The 17,289-nt window shown below is 42.1% G+C and overlaps 2 protein-coding genes across 2 annotated transcripts in view; both read left to right on the forward strand.

Annotated features, from left to right (window-relative positions):
* atp2a2b (ATPase sarcoplasmic/endoplasmic reticulum Ca2+ transporting 2b) overlaps positions 1–7,063 on the forward strand; it is a 43,494-nt gene extending 36,431 nt beyond the window's left edge. The window contains exons 14-20 of the mRNA XM_060935435.1: positions 343–678; positions 786–1,006; positions 1,092–1,294; positions 1,610–1,695; positions 2,920–3,053; positions 3,158–3,275; positions 4,393–7,063. Of these exons, the coding sequence (XP_060791418.1) occupies positions 343–678; positions 786–1,006; positions 1,092–1,294; positions 1,610–1,695; positions 2,920–3,053; positions 3,158–3,275; positions 4,393–4,662 (1,368 nt within the window). The 3' untranslated portion in view covers positions 4,663–7,063. The remainder of the gene's footprint in view (positions 1–342; positions 679–785; positions 1,007–1,091; positions 1,295–1,609; positions 1,696–2,919; positions 3,054–3,157; positions 3,276–4,392) is intronic.
* A 3,840-nt stretch (positions 7,064–10,903) lies between these two features.
* bcr (BCR activator of RhoGEF and GTPase) overlaps positions 10,904–17,289 on the forward strand; it is a 159,678-nt gene continuing 153,292 nt past the window's right edge. The window contains exon 1 of the mRNA XM_060935434.1: positions 10,904–13,084. Within this exon, the coding sequence (XP_060791417.1) occupies positions 11,605–13,084 (1,480 nt within the window). The 5' untranslated portion in view covers positions 10,904–11,604. The remainder of the gene's footprint in view (positions 13,085–17,289) is intronic.

Raw genomic sequence — 17,289 nt, forward strand, 5'->3', positions numbered from 1 at the left:
AAAGGCATGCTGCAATACAGATGTGAGTGGGGAGTCAAACTCTCGTGGGTACCAGAGGACCAGGCCCCCCCACCCACCCACTGTAACCCTAGCTATGTAATAGGCAAGAAGCCGAGGGCTACAGAAACCAAGATCGGTGCCGCCTAATGTGCCATATGGTGCAGGAAGGACTTTAGACTTTTTTTTTTTAAGATTATGATAAAGTATCCAATAAAGGGAGGAAAAAGAAGTGGTTATTTAAACCTCTTGGAGCAATTCTGTTTTTAGAAATTATTGCCAAATGCCCTGAACTTTGTAGGGCTGACCATGATTTATGTGGTGTTTTTGTCTGTAAATTTACAGACTGATCTGACATTCGTGGGTTGCGTGGGCATGCTGGACCCTCCCAGGGCTGAGGTGGCCGCTTCAATCAAGCTATGCCGCCTGGCAGGCATCCGGGTCATCATGATCACCGGGGACAACAAGGGTACAGCTGTGGCCATCTGCAGGCGCATCGGTATCTTCAAAGAGAACGATGACGTCTCGCGCATGGCCTTCACAGGCCGCGAGTTTGACGACCTGTCGCCTTCAGCTCAGCATGAAGCCGTGCTCAGTGCCCGCTGTTTTGCCCGCGTCGAGCCTTCACATAAATCCAAGATTGTGGAGTACCTACAGTCTTATGATGAGATCACGGCTATGGTAACGAGTCCTGTTTTAATTATACGTGCTACTATCATTAGATAATGTTATGGATTAATTCCTGCAATAGACATCAGTTTTATAATCCAGCTGTTTTTCTGCTCCAGACTGGCGATGGTGTAAACGATGCTCCTGCACTGAAGAAGGCAGAGATAGGCATTGCAATGGGCTCGGGTACAGCTGTGGCAAAGACGGCCTCTGAGATGGTGCTGGCTGACGATAACTTTGCTACCATCGTAGCAGCCGTAGAGGAGGGGCGAGCCATTTACAACAACATGAAGCAGTTCATCCGCTATCTCATTTCCTCCAATGTGGGAGAGGTGGTCTGGTAAGAACTGGTATCTCTTTAGTACCCTGAACCATAGATAAGCTGTTGTACTGTGACTGAACCCCTTTTCCTGTTACTGATACAGCATTTTCCTGACTGCTGCTTTGGGATTCCCTGAGGCTCTGATCCCTGTGCAGTTGCTGTGGGTTAACCTGGTGACAGACGGTCTTCCTGCTACAGCCCTTGGCTTCAACCCTCCTGATTTGGACATCATGAGTAAACCCCCCCGCAATGCCAAGGAACCCCTGATCTCTGGCTGGCTGTTCTTCCGATACCTGGCTATTGGCTGTAAGTGCATTTTTAATATCAGATTTAACAATGAGCCCCAAAGAGAAAACTGGGATTGGATGTTTTTGTATCGCACTTGACAAATTTAGCGTATTTTCAGTCTAAGGTGCATTTCTTGCCCTGTAAAATTTGTCAAATGATGTATCATGATGTGATTATGGTAAAATTGTGATTGAATTATCTCCTTTAATAAATAAACTAATCATTTGGGCATTGCTGTGGTACAAGAGGATGAAAACATGCTCTTACTGGAAAGTAATCAACCTGCAGATACAGAAATTTACAGGAAGGATGATTTTTCAATCTGCTCTGTAGGCTATGTCGGTGCTGCCACAGTTGGAGCTGCTGCTTGGTGGTTTATTGCTGCTGAAGATGGACCAAGAGTCAACTTCTATCAGCTGGTTAGTGCATTTAATTTGCAAGTGGGCTGTATGCATATTTGACATACAATCGTTCAGGAACAAAATCTTATGTAATTTTACCATTGAAGTTATAGACCCCTTTCACATGACTTCACTGCGCCGCGAGATTTTGTTAGGCGCCATATTGGAAGACCAAGTACATGCACTCACAGTATAAAACAAAGTACGAGCGAGAGTAAAGTGACACGATGGATGATAATTCTGGTTATGTGAGTACATTACCAGCTGCAGAAAGGGCACGGTATGTGGAGAAACTGGCTGTGATTGATGGGTTTGACCCATATGATAAGACTTGCGGCAAGGGAGAATGGAAACATAAGGAGGACCTGACACCAATTCTGCCATCTGTTTGCTACCCAGACATTGTAAACTATTTGTTGTTTACACCCAGTGCCTACACTCAGTGTTGGAACTATGCCGATATTTTCGGGGGGTCCCTTTTTTCCCCTTGGGGCGCTTGCGCTTGTCTCGGAGCGCAGATCTCCAAACACATGAGAAGCCTATCTTGCGCACATATCACGCGGACTCCACACCTCCACACACGCATCGCGTCTGAAGTCATAACTCATCAGGGGAAATCGTGTCCACATTGGCATGTTCAAAAAACAACCTCGCGTCAACAATGATACCACACGCAAGAAAAAAAAAAAGTCAGGCTACTCAACAACCAACCTGGCAGCAGCGAGCAAGCCCCAAACCATCCTAAATTATTATTATTATTAAATTGTAGAAGTCTGGGAGGCTTGCTCCTCATACAGTTATCAACTTGGGGCCACTTTAGCATGTTTTAAATCTGAATTTCTTGCGTTTGCTTACCTCAAAGTGTCCGCAGATCATGCACAGACTTATCCATTATATCCACAGTTTTTTGCCAAGTTTCACACAGGTTTCTTTCAAGTCTACTGTTGGGCCAATAAATCATAAATAAAACAGCTCAGATTTGTTCAAGTCGTTTGCCACTCCACTTTATTCTCGTGGGTTCACATACCGCTGCCGTTATTTCCCCCTAATCACGAGTTTGTTGGTCTTCCAATATGGCGCAGGGTCTGTTTACTTCCGGTTTCGGGTGACGTCAGTGAAAGGGGTCTATTAGTAGCAAAATAACCAAGCACGCTAAGTTGGGGTTTCTTTTCCCTAGCCATTACTGGCAATTTATTTATTTATTTATTAAAAACTTTTCAATTCCTGATTTTCATCCTGCAGAGTCACTTCCTCCAGTGTGGACCAGACAACCGAGAGTTTGAGGGCATTGATTGTGAGGTGTTTGAGTCACCTTACCCCATGACCATGGCCCTGTCTGTACTGGTCACCATTGAGATGTGCAACGCCCTCAACAGGTCCATACAAGTGCTTTTTTAGATGTGCCGATTCCCACAGAACTTGAACTATTTCAGGTCTGACTCATGATTGGGTTTCCTGTTGGTCACTTTGTATTTTTCAGTGTATCGGAGAACCAGTCTCTGCTGCGCATGCCCCCATGGGAGAACGTATGGCTGCTAGGAGCTATCTGCCTTTCCATGTCCCTCCACTTCCTCATCCTCTATGTGGAGCCTCTGCCGGTATGAGCTGCACTATACAGAGATTGATCTAGGAGGCTAGAGAGAGTACAGCTGGTTCTGAGACGTGCTTTATAAAATGTAAATCAGGAGTCCATGAGGGCATAATTGGGCTCGCTTGCTGAATGAAAAGGATGCTTGGGGGGGGGATTGCCGTTTCCTTTGCTTTCCTGCACCCGCCCATGACTGACCCTCTGCCTGGAAAAACACGAAGGCCCAATTCTAATTTCTACCCCTCCCCCTTCCCCTTGGCCCTTCCCCTTGAAACTGAGCTACAAGGGATAGGGCTTGAAATTCAACCCTTACGTATTGGGATAGCCCTTCAACGATCGCATACGTCATCGCGTACCTCCGTCAGCATTTACGTTAGCAAAACGCGACCAAATGCGTCATTGGCTGCGACCAGCCGCTACAGTCAGAGCCAGAGATCTCTGCTGGCAGGGTGTGATTTGTTAACTAACACCACTGAATGGGATATCTTTGGCGCTTCGTGCACCACATCCGACAGAATGAGGTGTCAGAACACTCATGTAAACAATAAAAGCGAGAATAACAGAACAAAACGTACGCAGTCAAGCAACCGAAAACAATACTCACTCCCAAAGCTTTTTAGCAGCAGCTTGGATTTCAGAAATCGCTGCTCATTCTCAGCTCGAAAGCGAATCAAGCGGCGTTTCCTCTGGATAACAACTTAAAACACGTAAATAATGGAGAAAATACATTTATGACAATCTTTCGCCACGGGAACCGCCATCTTTCTGAAATCCGCATGAAATCTCGCTGAAATCCGCATGGCATTGTGGGAAATCACTCAAACCTCTTCGTTCGGAGTCAGCTCCAGGAAAATCTCCGTTTGGAGGGGTACAGAAGCCCTACCCCTTCCCCTACCCCTCCGCGTTAACTGGGATTGGGATACCCCTTCACGTGAACGCGCAAAATGGAGGGGAAGGGCCAAGGGGTTGGTTCAAGGGGTGAAATGGGATTCGGCCTTATAGCGGTTAATGAAACTTCATAAACTTGGGGGGGGGGGGAATCTTTTGCACATAGCACCATACATTTGTTTGATCTAGCCTTCATTTCCTGTATTGATTGATTTTCTCTCTCGTTCTTCCATCCTCAGATGATCTTTCAGATCACGCCGCTGAACATGACCCAATGGTTGATGGTGCTGAAGATCTCGCTGCCCGTCATCCTGCTGGACGAGGTGCTAAAATTCGCAGCCCGGAATTATCTCGAACCCGGTAAAGATTTGGACACGCCCACGGGAAAGTCATGCCCGCTCAGCGCCTGCACAGAGGGCATCTCCTGGCCGTTCGTGGCTCTCTCGCTCCCCCTGGTGCTCTGGATCTACAGCATCGACACTAACCTGGCTGAAATGTTCTGGTCCTGACTCATCTGAACACAGAAACACAACCCCCCCACCCACCCCTCCCCTCACTCAGTGTGTAGATAGAATGAATGTGTGTGTAAGTGTGCCTGTGCACCAGTGAATGTGCACGAGGAGGACCGTGTTAACACGAACATAACAAATAATATAATAAATGTAACAAAGTTGTTTTTAAAACCATGTCTAGCGGGTATGGAGGGGACCACATAGAGCCGAAGTCTAAGTATTAATGACCATTATTAATATTATTCACACGTCTGTGGATGTTCTGCTGGTTTGGTTTTAACAGATTTTTATTTTGCCTTTTTTTTTTTTTTTTTCCTCTTTAAAGAATTTGCATTTCAAAAAACAAGAATACTAAATTCTTTTTTTTTGTGTCCTCACTTTCAGTGCATGATGAGCTCTATGATGTGTATCAAGTCTGAACACTATTTTATACAACTCACTTTTTTTTTTTGGTCCATATTAAAAGGAATCCACTGACGTGACTTAACGAGGGGTTAAGTTTAGGCAGCCGATTTAACTATTTTGTTCCTCTCCTGTACATTTCCATATAAAGCCATAAACACACAGAGGTCCTTCATTTTCATTCTGGAGTAAGGATGCATTTGAAGTAAAATGGATTCAGGTCGTTTGTCAAAATGCACAAATCTGTCAAAGCCATGTACAAGAACAGAGTCCAGTTTGAGCATCCTACACAGGTGCCTAAACATAGCCAGGGAGACTAGGAACGCTGTTTACATTTGTTTACCGTGTCCAGTCTGAATGTTGGACTTGTTCAGAGTGGGGGCACAGGAGTATAGGACAGGATGGGAGTGAACGCATCAGCTAAATCAGATCCTGAAATGGAAGCTGCATGTTGTGTATCCTGCATGCATTACGTGTGAGTTTTCATTCATTTCTGTCTTCCCCTTTGTATAATAACCTCCATTGTCATGTTTTTCTTAAATACCTTAATTATTAAAGCCAGTTTTTCTGCACTGGGCAGAGCACAGCTACCTCAATACAGTCTGATTAGTTCCTCGCCTCACTGAGCTTTACACATCCTGTGTATGACCTTGTTGCTTTGAGGTGTGCCCCTATTGGCTTGTGCAGAAAACAATATACATCAAATAATCCAGTCCTTCCCCCCCCCCCTCCCCCGTGTTTTTGTTTTGTTTTAAGGATGCATTTTCTTTTGTATTTTATAATTGATTTGACTTGTATTAACTTAATTTAGGAGTGTTTGAGGCAGGGTGGGGTGGGGTGGGTGAGTCATGGATGTAAATGTTGGTATCGACGGCGTAGGGTCAGAGACGAAATGTTAACGTGATAGGTTTATTAAATTAGTGTATTTGGATTTTATGATGCAAAACCAAAATGTTTCACTCTCCCTTTTTTTTCTACTTCAAGAAAATACACTCATGGACCATTTGAATTAAAGAATTGCGTGTCTTGTTTATTTTAATGGCTTTTTTTACATGGTATATATATATGTAGAGTTACAGGAGCAATTATACTTGAAATAATGTACATACAATAAGAAATTAACGTGTGATCAGGCAAGCACAAGCTGAAGCGTGAGCTTTTGCTACTGCAGGACCCTGTCAGTTTGTACATAGCATATGTACTCAGTTTACCTGTACCAATTTGTTTTACATCAGATTGAGTGTTTAGCAATCCCAGTCATAAGCCTAATCCTTGTTTGTGAAAAGCTGTCCTTATTACATGCCACATGAAGCATGTTCCTGTGCTGTGTGAGTGGCACTACCAGTGTTGGTATCTAACAACTCTGCTTTTCCCCTCCTTTCTGCCTTCAATGGGCGTCCCCTTCACTGAGTGAGTATTATTAACATGTCCTTATTAACATTGTGTAAGGATGAAGACACTTTGTGGTGTGCTGTTATAGAAAAATAATCAAAGACAGGGTGGTGTGGTGGGTATTGCGCCAAGAAGCAGAGTTCCAATTACCACCCTGAAGTAGATTAGTTTCCTAGAACGGTATGTCCTGAAGTGCTTTTATTCCTTTTATACCACAGCAATTTGCCAGAACTAACATTTTCTTATTGATACCGAAGATTTTTTTATTTATTTATTATTTTTTAAATATACATTTGTACTTAATATCAGGGAGTGTATGTGAACGTCAATGTATCACTTGCATTATTGCAGCTATAAAGAGTTCTCCGTAGCGCCATTCTTCTTCTCTCTTGATGTTAATAAGACAAAAATTGGCATTTCTTCCCAAAGCACAAAGTCCTCTCTCCTGAACACCTTCCTGTTATAAATGCTGGCACTTACAAAACTGTTAATTTCTCCTCACAGAAAACTTCACCTCAATAATTAAGTTGTTTGATTATGCTCAATTACAATCGGTAATTCAACAATACTGTGGTTTTAATTAAACAAAACATTAAACCTTAAACATCTTTGAGTTTGTGTTCAGTCTGATTGAACTAACAATAGCACTAAACAAATGACCCTTTCTTTTAATATAATTCTACACCAACATAATTTAAATCCAACACTGACAAATTATTGCTTCTTGTTCAATTGTCCTTCATGTCCTGTATGATTTATGGGAAACGTAAATAAGATGCCTGGTAATGGAGGACAAATCTTACCAGCCACCCTTACATGGTTTCTAAAATTAATAGCCCCCCCAGCCCTCATAAAAACTCCTCTGGCTGCTGGCCATCGGATTTCTAATTTCCACCTGCACTTTGCTCAGGCTCTCAAGCTTTCAAGGTGCAGGTTGTATTTGATTTTTTTATTTTTAAACTTCCAATTCCTGTAGTAGTAGTGGTTTTTTTTTTTTTTTTTTAAATTGCATAATAAAATTATTGTGCAACAAAATGGATCATTGCAGAATTCTGGTTAATTTTTTTTTGTCAGCAGGAGAGGATCTCTACCCTTTGTTCTTTCGAATATGATTCATTAAGGATATATAGAGTGCATCTATTTGTAATTTCTTTATTCGCACCTTCTTCCTTGCTTCTTGGCTCCTTAGGAGAAAAGGAGACCACTGAAAATAAATGCACTTTCCAAATGAAAATTTCTTTAAACGTATGCTAAAGGGTCACTTGAAAGCAATTTAAAAATATATATATATATATATATATATATATATATATATATATATATATATATATTACCTGTAGAACAGATCCATCTATCCAAAGCAGTGATTTTTTTTTTCCACTGAATTCCCTTAAATTAAAACATTATTGCATGTGTACATCACATGTATGTATGTATACCTGCACATCCTTGATCCAAAATCCTTCTTTGTTTCCTCTGAGCACATTTGAAGAATATTTGCTTCAAGATTAACTTAGATGGATTTGAGTATGCTGATGGATGTACTGTAGGATTGAGGAATAAAGAAGGTATCAATTAGTTAGTCTGGGTCTGATTTGGCGTTGAAAATCACTTGAGAGGCAGCAGGGAGCTCCAAAAATTACAAACTGTTCTTTTAAAATGTGATGGAAAAAAATGATTGCTATTTTGAATCAGTCTCCAAATCAGATCAAAACACAAACTCTATATATCTTCCATTGAAAAGAATTGTATTGGTCTCTAATAGTTTGATGAAGTGACATGCACATGGTCCTTTCTGCATATGTTTTTGTCGTACTTGCCATCACTGATGGCTGTCTTAAATCTCAAGCTCATCCAACCCCCTCTTCTACTCTTCTTTTCACAGATTGCGCCTTGTAAGACGTGCCCATCTCCCTCCAGCTTGCTCTGGGGAGGAAATTGGGTGCTTCTCTTTGTGCATGTGGCATTCCCTCCTCCATGTTGTACGCTGCATGATCCTTGGGCTGACCAGCAAGAACAGCTGTTCTTTACTGATGGAGTGAATGAATGAATGCTGAACAAAGGACAAAAGACTGAATGGAAACTGTGAATTGTGTTGTAGAGGAGAGTAATAAAACTGTGTGTAAGCTGGGCATCCAGCATCCTTGCTCCTCTATTTTGTATGAATGAGAAAATGGTCTGCCATTAAACATTATGCTGCCTTGCAATCAGTTTGTCAGTATAGATTACATCTAATTATGTTAAATTCTTTTTTTTTAACCGTGTAAAATGTCAGTTTTATATATAGTATACATATGTATAATATATAGTAAAATGCATGCCTTTTTGTTGTAAGTAGCTGAGCAATTTTATCTATATTTATATAGTATTTGCTGTGTACATCGGTGCTCAATGGTATGATATGATGGACATCATTTTACAATTAAATTCACCAGGTTGATTTTATGAACACAATTCTGTTTTGAATAGTCCTTTTTTCTGTATGGGTGCTATACAAACAATGCATTATTATTTTTAATATAATTATATTACAGTCGTATAATGTCCATAACACTTGCTATAACAGCAGTTCTCAGGCAGGGACCCATATAACTATATTTAAAAAAAACAACAACAAAAAAGGACCCTTTCAACATGGAATTATCTTTAGTTTTTCCCAATCAGTTAAACACTAACACTGATTCTATGAGGCAAATTTTTGAAACAGTTTCTTCAGCTACCAAAAGGAAAGGCTCATTTCTCAAAACACAAAACTGATGTTTTGATAGATTTGGTGCAAAATCATACACAAAACCATCAGTTTTGCATTGGTTAAACAATGTGCTCATTCAGAAAGCACTCACACTCTATACAATTATCTCAATTTATCCAAACCTGAACCAAACACACAATTCTCCAGGTGTAAACACCAAGCAGAAGCTCAGGATGAATTAATTAGATCACAGGTGCATTTGCATGGTTTGGAACAAACCATGTGATGTGTGCCATCTGAGGACAAAGTTTGGTTTTGATATGAGAGAACATGTTTTTGAGCCATGGAAGTTTGAAATTGGTCCAGATTGTGTGTGCAGCTTATTTTTTTTTCTTTTGTGTGTGTGTGTGTGGTATCAGGAATTGAGAAAAACTAACTTAATCCGAATAAAACTATTAAAATATTAGGCTTATTTAAATACGAACGATAATATATTGCACATTTAATAGAATCATAGAAGTTTTTACTATAAACTTTCCACCAAATACAACACGTTTTTAAAACACTTCTTTTTATTAAAATGGTCATTAAAATAATTCCATTAGATAATCGGACATTAATTATTGACACTTCTTTTCAAGTTGTTGAGGTTTGGATTAAATTTAGGCTTAATTAAATTTAATTTAAGTTCGACAGGATCATAACTATAAAAAAATTAAATTGTAAACAATATGTTGTAATGACAATTGTGGGTTGTAATTTCTACAAGTCTAACTGAATTTGTGAATGTGAGAATAATAATCGCACACAGTAAAAGAAACATTTCCGCTTTTCTTTTCTTGCAATACTTTATTTGGACACTTGGGGACGCCAAAGACAAGAAATTAAACCGGCATTTTATTAAAAGGAGGTTGAATTTACTTCTGTATGTAGAATAAATACAAACATCTGTGGCACAATCAATTAAGGGCTTTTAATTTTATATATATATACTACCGTTCAAAAGTTTGGGGTCACTTTGAAATGTCCTTATTTTTGAAAGAAAAGCACTGTTCTTTTCAGTGAAGATCACTTTAAACTAATCAGAAATCCACTCTATACATTGCTAATGTGCTAAATGACTATTCTCGCTGCGAATGTCTGGTTTTTGGTGCAATATCTCCATAGGTGTATAGAGGCCCATTTCCAGCAACTCTCACTCCAGTGTTCTAATGGTACAATGTGTTTGCTCATTGCCTCAGAAGGCTAATGGATGATTAGAAAACCCTTGTACAATCATGTTAGCACAGCTGAAAACAGTTTAGCTCTTTAGAGAAGCTATAAAACTGACCTTCCTTTGAGCAGATTGAGTTTCTGGAGCGTCACATTTGTGGGGTCGATTAAATGCTCAAAATGGCCAGAAAAATGTCTTGACTATATTTTCTATTCATTTTACAACTTATGGTGGTAAATAAAAGTGTGACTTTTCATGGAAAACACAAAATTGTCTGGGTGACCCCAAACTTTTGAACGGTCGTGTTTTGTAAGTAAATTATTTAAAGGACAACAACAAGCACAACACATCCTTCAAGGGTCTGAAATGCGCACAGATCGTCATCTAGGACGAATTTGATTCATCCAACTAAATGACAATCATGTCTAATAGCCCCGCCCTTTCACTTGCCCTCTGTCAATCACATTCACTAACCCCGCCCTTTCCTGTATAAGCCCCTCCCTTCAGCTTTTCAGACTGGAGCGCTGCGTAGCGACCAGTGTCTTAGGCTGAGCAATCCTCCGGCTGATTAAACAGTATGATAAGAAAACGTGCGACTATCGTCACGTGATTTTTTTTTTTTTAAACAGTGTCGTATTTGGCAAGACGACGAGGTCTGGAGTCCGCGTGACGGATAAGACACGTCTTTTATTGTTTATTTGTCCTGAGGTTTTTATTTTATTATCACGCTCAGGCGTCGGTACACAAAAGAGCTTTGGAGATGATGGTGATGGTGGTGATGATGATGGAAAAACGGCGTCGCATCATGAATAGATGCCGGACAACAACAAGACTTCACACCTGCGTGAACTAAAGAGGGATTCTAGTTTTTGGAAATCATAGTTGCTACTTTGTAACAGACTGGTTGAGGTTTGAATGATTGTGTCCAGATGCTGTCATTGTGCTGTAGTCCGCTGTTGTGCTCCTGCCAGAAGGATGCATGGGAGTATGCCAGATTTCCTGTTGTTTCCCTCCGATGTGCGCGTTGATGCACAGTTTGGATTAGAAGAAACCAGTTTCAGAGAAGATCTCTATATTTATAAGGACAGTCCCTGGGAAATCTTGAACAATCTGTGGTTATACCTTGTTATAAACTCCTACTGTTGAGTTTTACAAATTAAAACCAAGTTGCTTTGAATTGTTCAGTGATAGCATCTGACTTGCATACTTGAATTGTATTTGTAACTGAAATAACTTATCGATGATGGTAGAGCCTGTGGGATTTATCGAGGCCTGGAAGGCACAGTTTCCAGAGTCTGAGCCTCCGAAAATGGAGCTGAGGTCCGTAGGAGGCATCGAACAGGAACTGGAGAAGTGCAAGGCGTCTATTAGGCGGCTCGAGCTAGAGGTGAACAAAGAGCGTTTCCGCATGATCTACCTCCAGACGCTGTTAGCTAAAGAGAGAAAAAGTTATGACCGACAGCGTTGGGGCTTCAGGAAGACACAAATGGCCGAGGGGGATGCGCAAGCGGGTGGACCTGACCCCTTGCACTTGCAACCTCAGGAGCCTAGTCAGGGGGACCGCACCAGATTCCAGCCTGTAGGAGAAGCCAGGCCTAAACCGCGGCCTCCTCCGGCTAGGAAATCCGCCTCGCATGGAGATGGACTGGAACTACAGTCAGCTTTTGAGTCCCACCAGCTAGCACAGGGCAGTGAGACAGATGGGCTTTCACCATCTAAACAGAGGGGAGGAGTCTCTCCTCGTAGGCCGCATCCTCCTCCTGAGAAGGAGCTCCCGTCCGACCCATGTCCTAAGGACAAACCAGGCATGGGACTTGGGGTGGCCGCTTTGCGATCCAACTTCGAGCGGATCAAACGCGCCAACTCGCACTCGGCTGGAGATGGAAGAGGAGGCCAGGACAAGCAGCCTTTCTACACCAACATGGAATTCCATCATGATAAGGGCCTGGTGCGAGTGAATGATCGTGACGTCTCGGACAAAATCAGTTCCCTTGGCACACAGGCCGTGCAAATGGAACGCAAGAGGTCCCTCCATTCCCTGCCAGGCAACTTGGCCACGGTCGCAGGTGACCTGCGACCTAGGCCCGTCTGTAGGGGTCGATCCAGCGAGAGCACCTGCGGCTATGATGCTGAATGTGAAGATGGAGACTCGAACCCTCGGTACAACAGAGAAGGCATTGCTCGGCCCAATGGAAACAAACCACCACCTCCTCCGTGGCATCCGTCAGATTTTCAGCCCTACAGTGGGGTTTATGTAACCAGTGAAAGCGGTGATGGTCGGGTCATGATGCGAGAGCATGCCAGCAACGATGACCATCACCTCACCTGGCCGAGGAGATCTTACTCACCTGGCAGCTTGGAAGATGTAGGTGGAGGAGGAGGTGGCTACACGCCTGACTGCAGCTCCAATGAGAACTTGACCTCCAGTGAAGACGACTTCTCATCAGGACAGTCGAGTCATGTCTCACCCAGCCCAACCGCTGCCTTCCGCAGGCCCTTCAGGGAGAAAAGCCGCTCACCCTCACAGAACTCTCAGCATTCGTTGGACAGCAGTAGTCCTCCGACACCACAGTCCCAGAAGAGACACCGGCAGCCACATGTGGTTGTTTCAGAAGCCACTATTGTCGGTGTCCGCAAAACGGGACAGATTTGGCCCCATGATGGAGACTCCACCCCCTCTCTTCGGACATCCCATGACAACAGTTACCATGGAGACCTCGGTAAGTGATGGCTTGTGCACTTTTTAGTGTATTAAGCGAACTTAGAAATTTGACTAATCATTGCCGACTACTTTTTTGCAAAATATTGGGTGGTTACAAGGAAAAGGTAAGACACCTAGGCAAAGCATTTGTGCAGTCTGGCAGAAATGATCTATTCTTCCTGAATATTATTCAGCTCTTTGGTTCTGTAGGTCACCTTTAGATTTAGCTGAGTTACTACATTCTCGCAGGTCTTTACTGTGTCCTTCACACTGTATGATAGAAACAGCTGGAGGCTTTGTGTCCACAGTGAATGTGGGTTCACTGGGCATGAGAGATGAGTAATTAACTGAAAGAGCTCATTTAGATGATGAGGTCAGACTGAGAGTGTTCGTATGCAAGTCTCCTGAGGCTCTCTTTGTCGTGGAGAGAGATTTTATCACGGTGCTAATATCGTGTCTGAATCTTTCATTGCTTACCTCTACTAATGGACCTTCCAGTCAAGCAGAATCTGAACTTAGTTTACCGAAACTTGACATCTCGGATACATCCTTGTTGAAGGACAGCATATCTAATCATGATACTGTTGATTTCTGAGATGATTAATAGCAAACTGGAACACTACGCTCACCCTCGTTCCAGGATCCTTGCAAAGAATCCAGCCACAGGTGTCCAAGAGACGCTGACTCATCAGGCAAAACGGTTCCAACTCCCGGGTTTATGAGAATGCTAACCGGAACCTTGGACCGGGGACAAACTATTTCCTCCAAATGTATCCAGTGTCTTTAACCTGTGTGTAGCCTGGAGGTGTTAAGAGTGGTGTAGTGTGATGTGGTGAACTTGGCTCGGCAATGGCTGCTCTCCCGTTCTCATGCCAATGAGGTCTTCTTTGTGGAGAGAGAAAGATAACATTGAGGGCAGACAAAGACAGACAGACAGACACCAGCTGAACTCCTATGAGCATGCCCAGGGCTACACTGCTGAATTACAGCCATTTTGTTTCCTGTCCAAAAAAAAAAAATTACACTTGGCTGCTGCTTGTTAAACTCTGGGGAAGGAGCTGTACCAGGGTGTTTTTTTTTTTTATGTTAAGTTTTCTTAGTTTTTCCTTCTTCTGCTTATCATTAGTGAGTCAAACAATGCCGGGATTAAATCTGTGATTCATTCAGATGCATACTACAGATAGGCTGAAGAGGATGTTAACTTTGTTGCTTCCCCGTTGCTTACTATTTCTGTTGTCTTATGTTGCTTATTCCACTTTTTGGAAAATCCGTATCACACTCAGACCTTGAAGACACACAGTCCAGCATCATATACTCATTTTGAACCTTGATGAGGGGGAAAAAAAAAAAAAGATCATGTGTTAGAAGTAATGCATCTGTATGCACAGTGATTTTGATGAATTCCAAAAACACGGAAGACACAGTCACATGTAGTAATCAATCCAGCTGTGCAGGTTCCTGCATGTACCTGCATCCATTCATATGACCGTAAAAGAAACCCGAAAGTATTTTATTCATTCAGAATTTTTTTTAATTCATTCAGGTATTGTAAATATAAATGGGTAAAAGATTTTTAAAAAGCAGATTTTTAAAGATAGACTACCTTTCAGATTTTTCAAGTGTAGGTCATAAAAGAATTTTCCCTGACGCTGTTATTTTTGTTTAGTGGACCAAAAGCTACTGAACTTGAGTCACAGACTTCTAATTTAAAAAAAAAAAATTTTAATAGAACAATTAATGAATTTAGGGCCATGTGGCCCTAAATTCTCCGCTATGTTTTCCTGCTTCACCATGACCCAATTCAAGATACGACATCATGCATCACGTTGTGGGCTTTCCCCGTTCGCGCAAGGCATTGCGTGATACAAATTTGAAACACAGGGATCCCAGACGTCCGCTATTTAGCGGAATTCCGCTATTTTTCTAGCCAAAGTGGTGGGTTGGGCGGCATGGTGGTGTGGTGGTTAGCGCTGTCGCCTCACAGCAAGAAGGTCCTGGGTTCAAGCCCCGGGGCTGGCGAGGGCCTTTCTGTGCGGAGTTTGCATGTTCTCCCCGTGTCCGCGTGGGTTTCCTCCGGGTGCTCCGGTTTCCCCCACAGTCCAAAGACATGCAGGTTAGGTTAACTGGTGACTCTAAATTGACCGTAGGTGTGAATGGTTGTCTGTGTCTATGTGTCAGCCCTGTGATGACCTGGCGACTTGTCCAGGGTGTACCCCGCTTTTCGCCCATAGTCAGCTGGGATAGGCTCCAGCTCGCCTGCGACCCTGTAGAAGGATAAAGCGGCTAGAGATAATGAGATGAGATGAAAGTGGTGGTTTTTTTTTTTTAAATCTCTTGTATATCCGTTAAAAATGTTTAAGTAAAATGACCAGCAGAATACGTTCTGATTTGGTTTGCTTGTTTAGCGATGTTTTTGTCAGCTTCGTTTGTTCTCGTTGACATTCGGGAACACTCGGAAGTTAAATTGATGTAAATACTGCGAGACTGTACACGATAGAATGAGAAAACAATATCGCTGCGCCCATTTGCTAGAAAATGTGTTTTAACTCCGTTCGTGCTTTTGTTTCTAATGCGTTGAACTTAATTCAATATGTCGTGGAAAAAATATATCGTCCATAAAAGAGATAGTGGAACAGTGTCCGGGTTAGAAGTATATTCTTCAAAGCTACATTTTCATCTAATTTTTATAAATAATTTTTTTTTTTTTGCCACTTATGTCATTGATTACAAAATATGGCATCAAATAGATACACATTATTGTTAAATTCTGTTGCTTTTCTATGTTAAATCTATGTAAAAAATGTGTTCTATAGCATCTTTAAATGTTAAAATCTCAACAGCTTCAGGGGGCTTGCAGCCCCCTTGACCTCTGCTGATAGTTTCTTACATTCCTCTATTTTTTTCAATTACTGCTGGGATCCCTGGAAACAGGAGAGAAAAATGGAGGATGTGAGTGTGCGAATGAAACGTGAAAGACTGACTACAGTAACGGAAAGTGAAAAAAGATGTTGTGTTGCGAAGGAAATGCAGGACCAAACTAATAAAATAAATATCCGCGATCCGCGAGTACCTCGGTGTGATCAGCTGTTCGTTTAGCGACGGAATGATGTAACGGTCAGTGCACGGTCAAAGTAAACCTGTAGATGGCAGTAATGCAGCCCTGTGGATGCCAGCTGCTGTAAAACCCAAAAGAAGAAGGTGGTAAACCTGTGTGCGCGCACACGGACTTCCTCTGTCTGCTTGACTGCACAAAGCGAGTAATTTCATGCACATTATTTGCCCAGGAATCCCCTCAAATTAAGTAACTTCCCAGCCACAGAATGGCCTGATATTTTGTGAGATATTACAGAAATAAACATATATCACAATGACCACATTTCAGAGGGAACTAAATTTCACCGATTTTATGAAATCAAAAGGCCGTCTAGCTTTAAATGGCGGCAAATTTATTTCTTAAATATGTCCTAGTTTTAACCTTGAAGCTGAAATTGTAATGCAGACTAATATTCTAATATTCTAGCTATTTAGTTTATTTTGTTTATATAATATCTTTTTAAATGTGTTTTTTAAATGGCCGTGATTCCCAGAAGTTCCATGGTGGTGCTTTTTATTTTTTGGCAACTCGAGAACCTGAAAAAAACACTGCCTTGTCCAACAAGCATCTAAAGGAATAGATTAGAAACATTTTAAATTGATATGAAAATAAGAAAATGGAAGGTGGCACGGTGGTGTAGTGGTTAGCGCTGTCGCCTCACAGCAAGAAGGTCCGGGTTCGAGCCCCGGGGCCGACGAGGGCCTTTCTGTGCAGAGTTTGCATGTTCTCCCCGTGTCTGCGTGGGTTTCCTCCGGGTGCTCCGGTTTCCCCCACAGTCCAAAGACATGCAGGTTAGGTTAACTGGTGACTCTAAATTGACCGTAGGTGTGAATGGTTGTGTGTCCATGTGTCAGCCCTGTGATGACCTGGCGACTTGTCCAGGGTGTACCCCGCCTTTCGCCCGTAGTCAGCTGGGATAGGCTCCAGCTTGCCTGCGACCCTGTAGAACAGGATAAAGCGGCTAGAGATAATGAGATGAGATGAGACTCTCTTCTTATAAACGTCTTACTCGAAATCTCTCGTCCTTTTGTTTTCCCGTAGTCTTCCGCTTTCCTCATTCATTACTTTGCTGTAGTGTGTATTCAAAATAGTTGCACCCTTTACTTTGCATCATTTACTTGACGTTTACG

This window comes from Neoarius graeffei, chromosome 12 (assembly GCF_027579695.1).
Source record: "Neoarius graeffei isolate fNeoGra1 chromosome 12, fNeoGra1.pri, whole genome shotgun sequence".
NCBI lineage: Eukaryota > Metazoa > Chordata > Actinopteri > Siluriformes > Ariidae > Neoarius > Neoarius graeffei.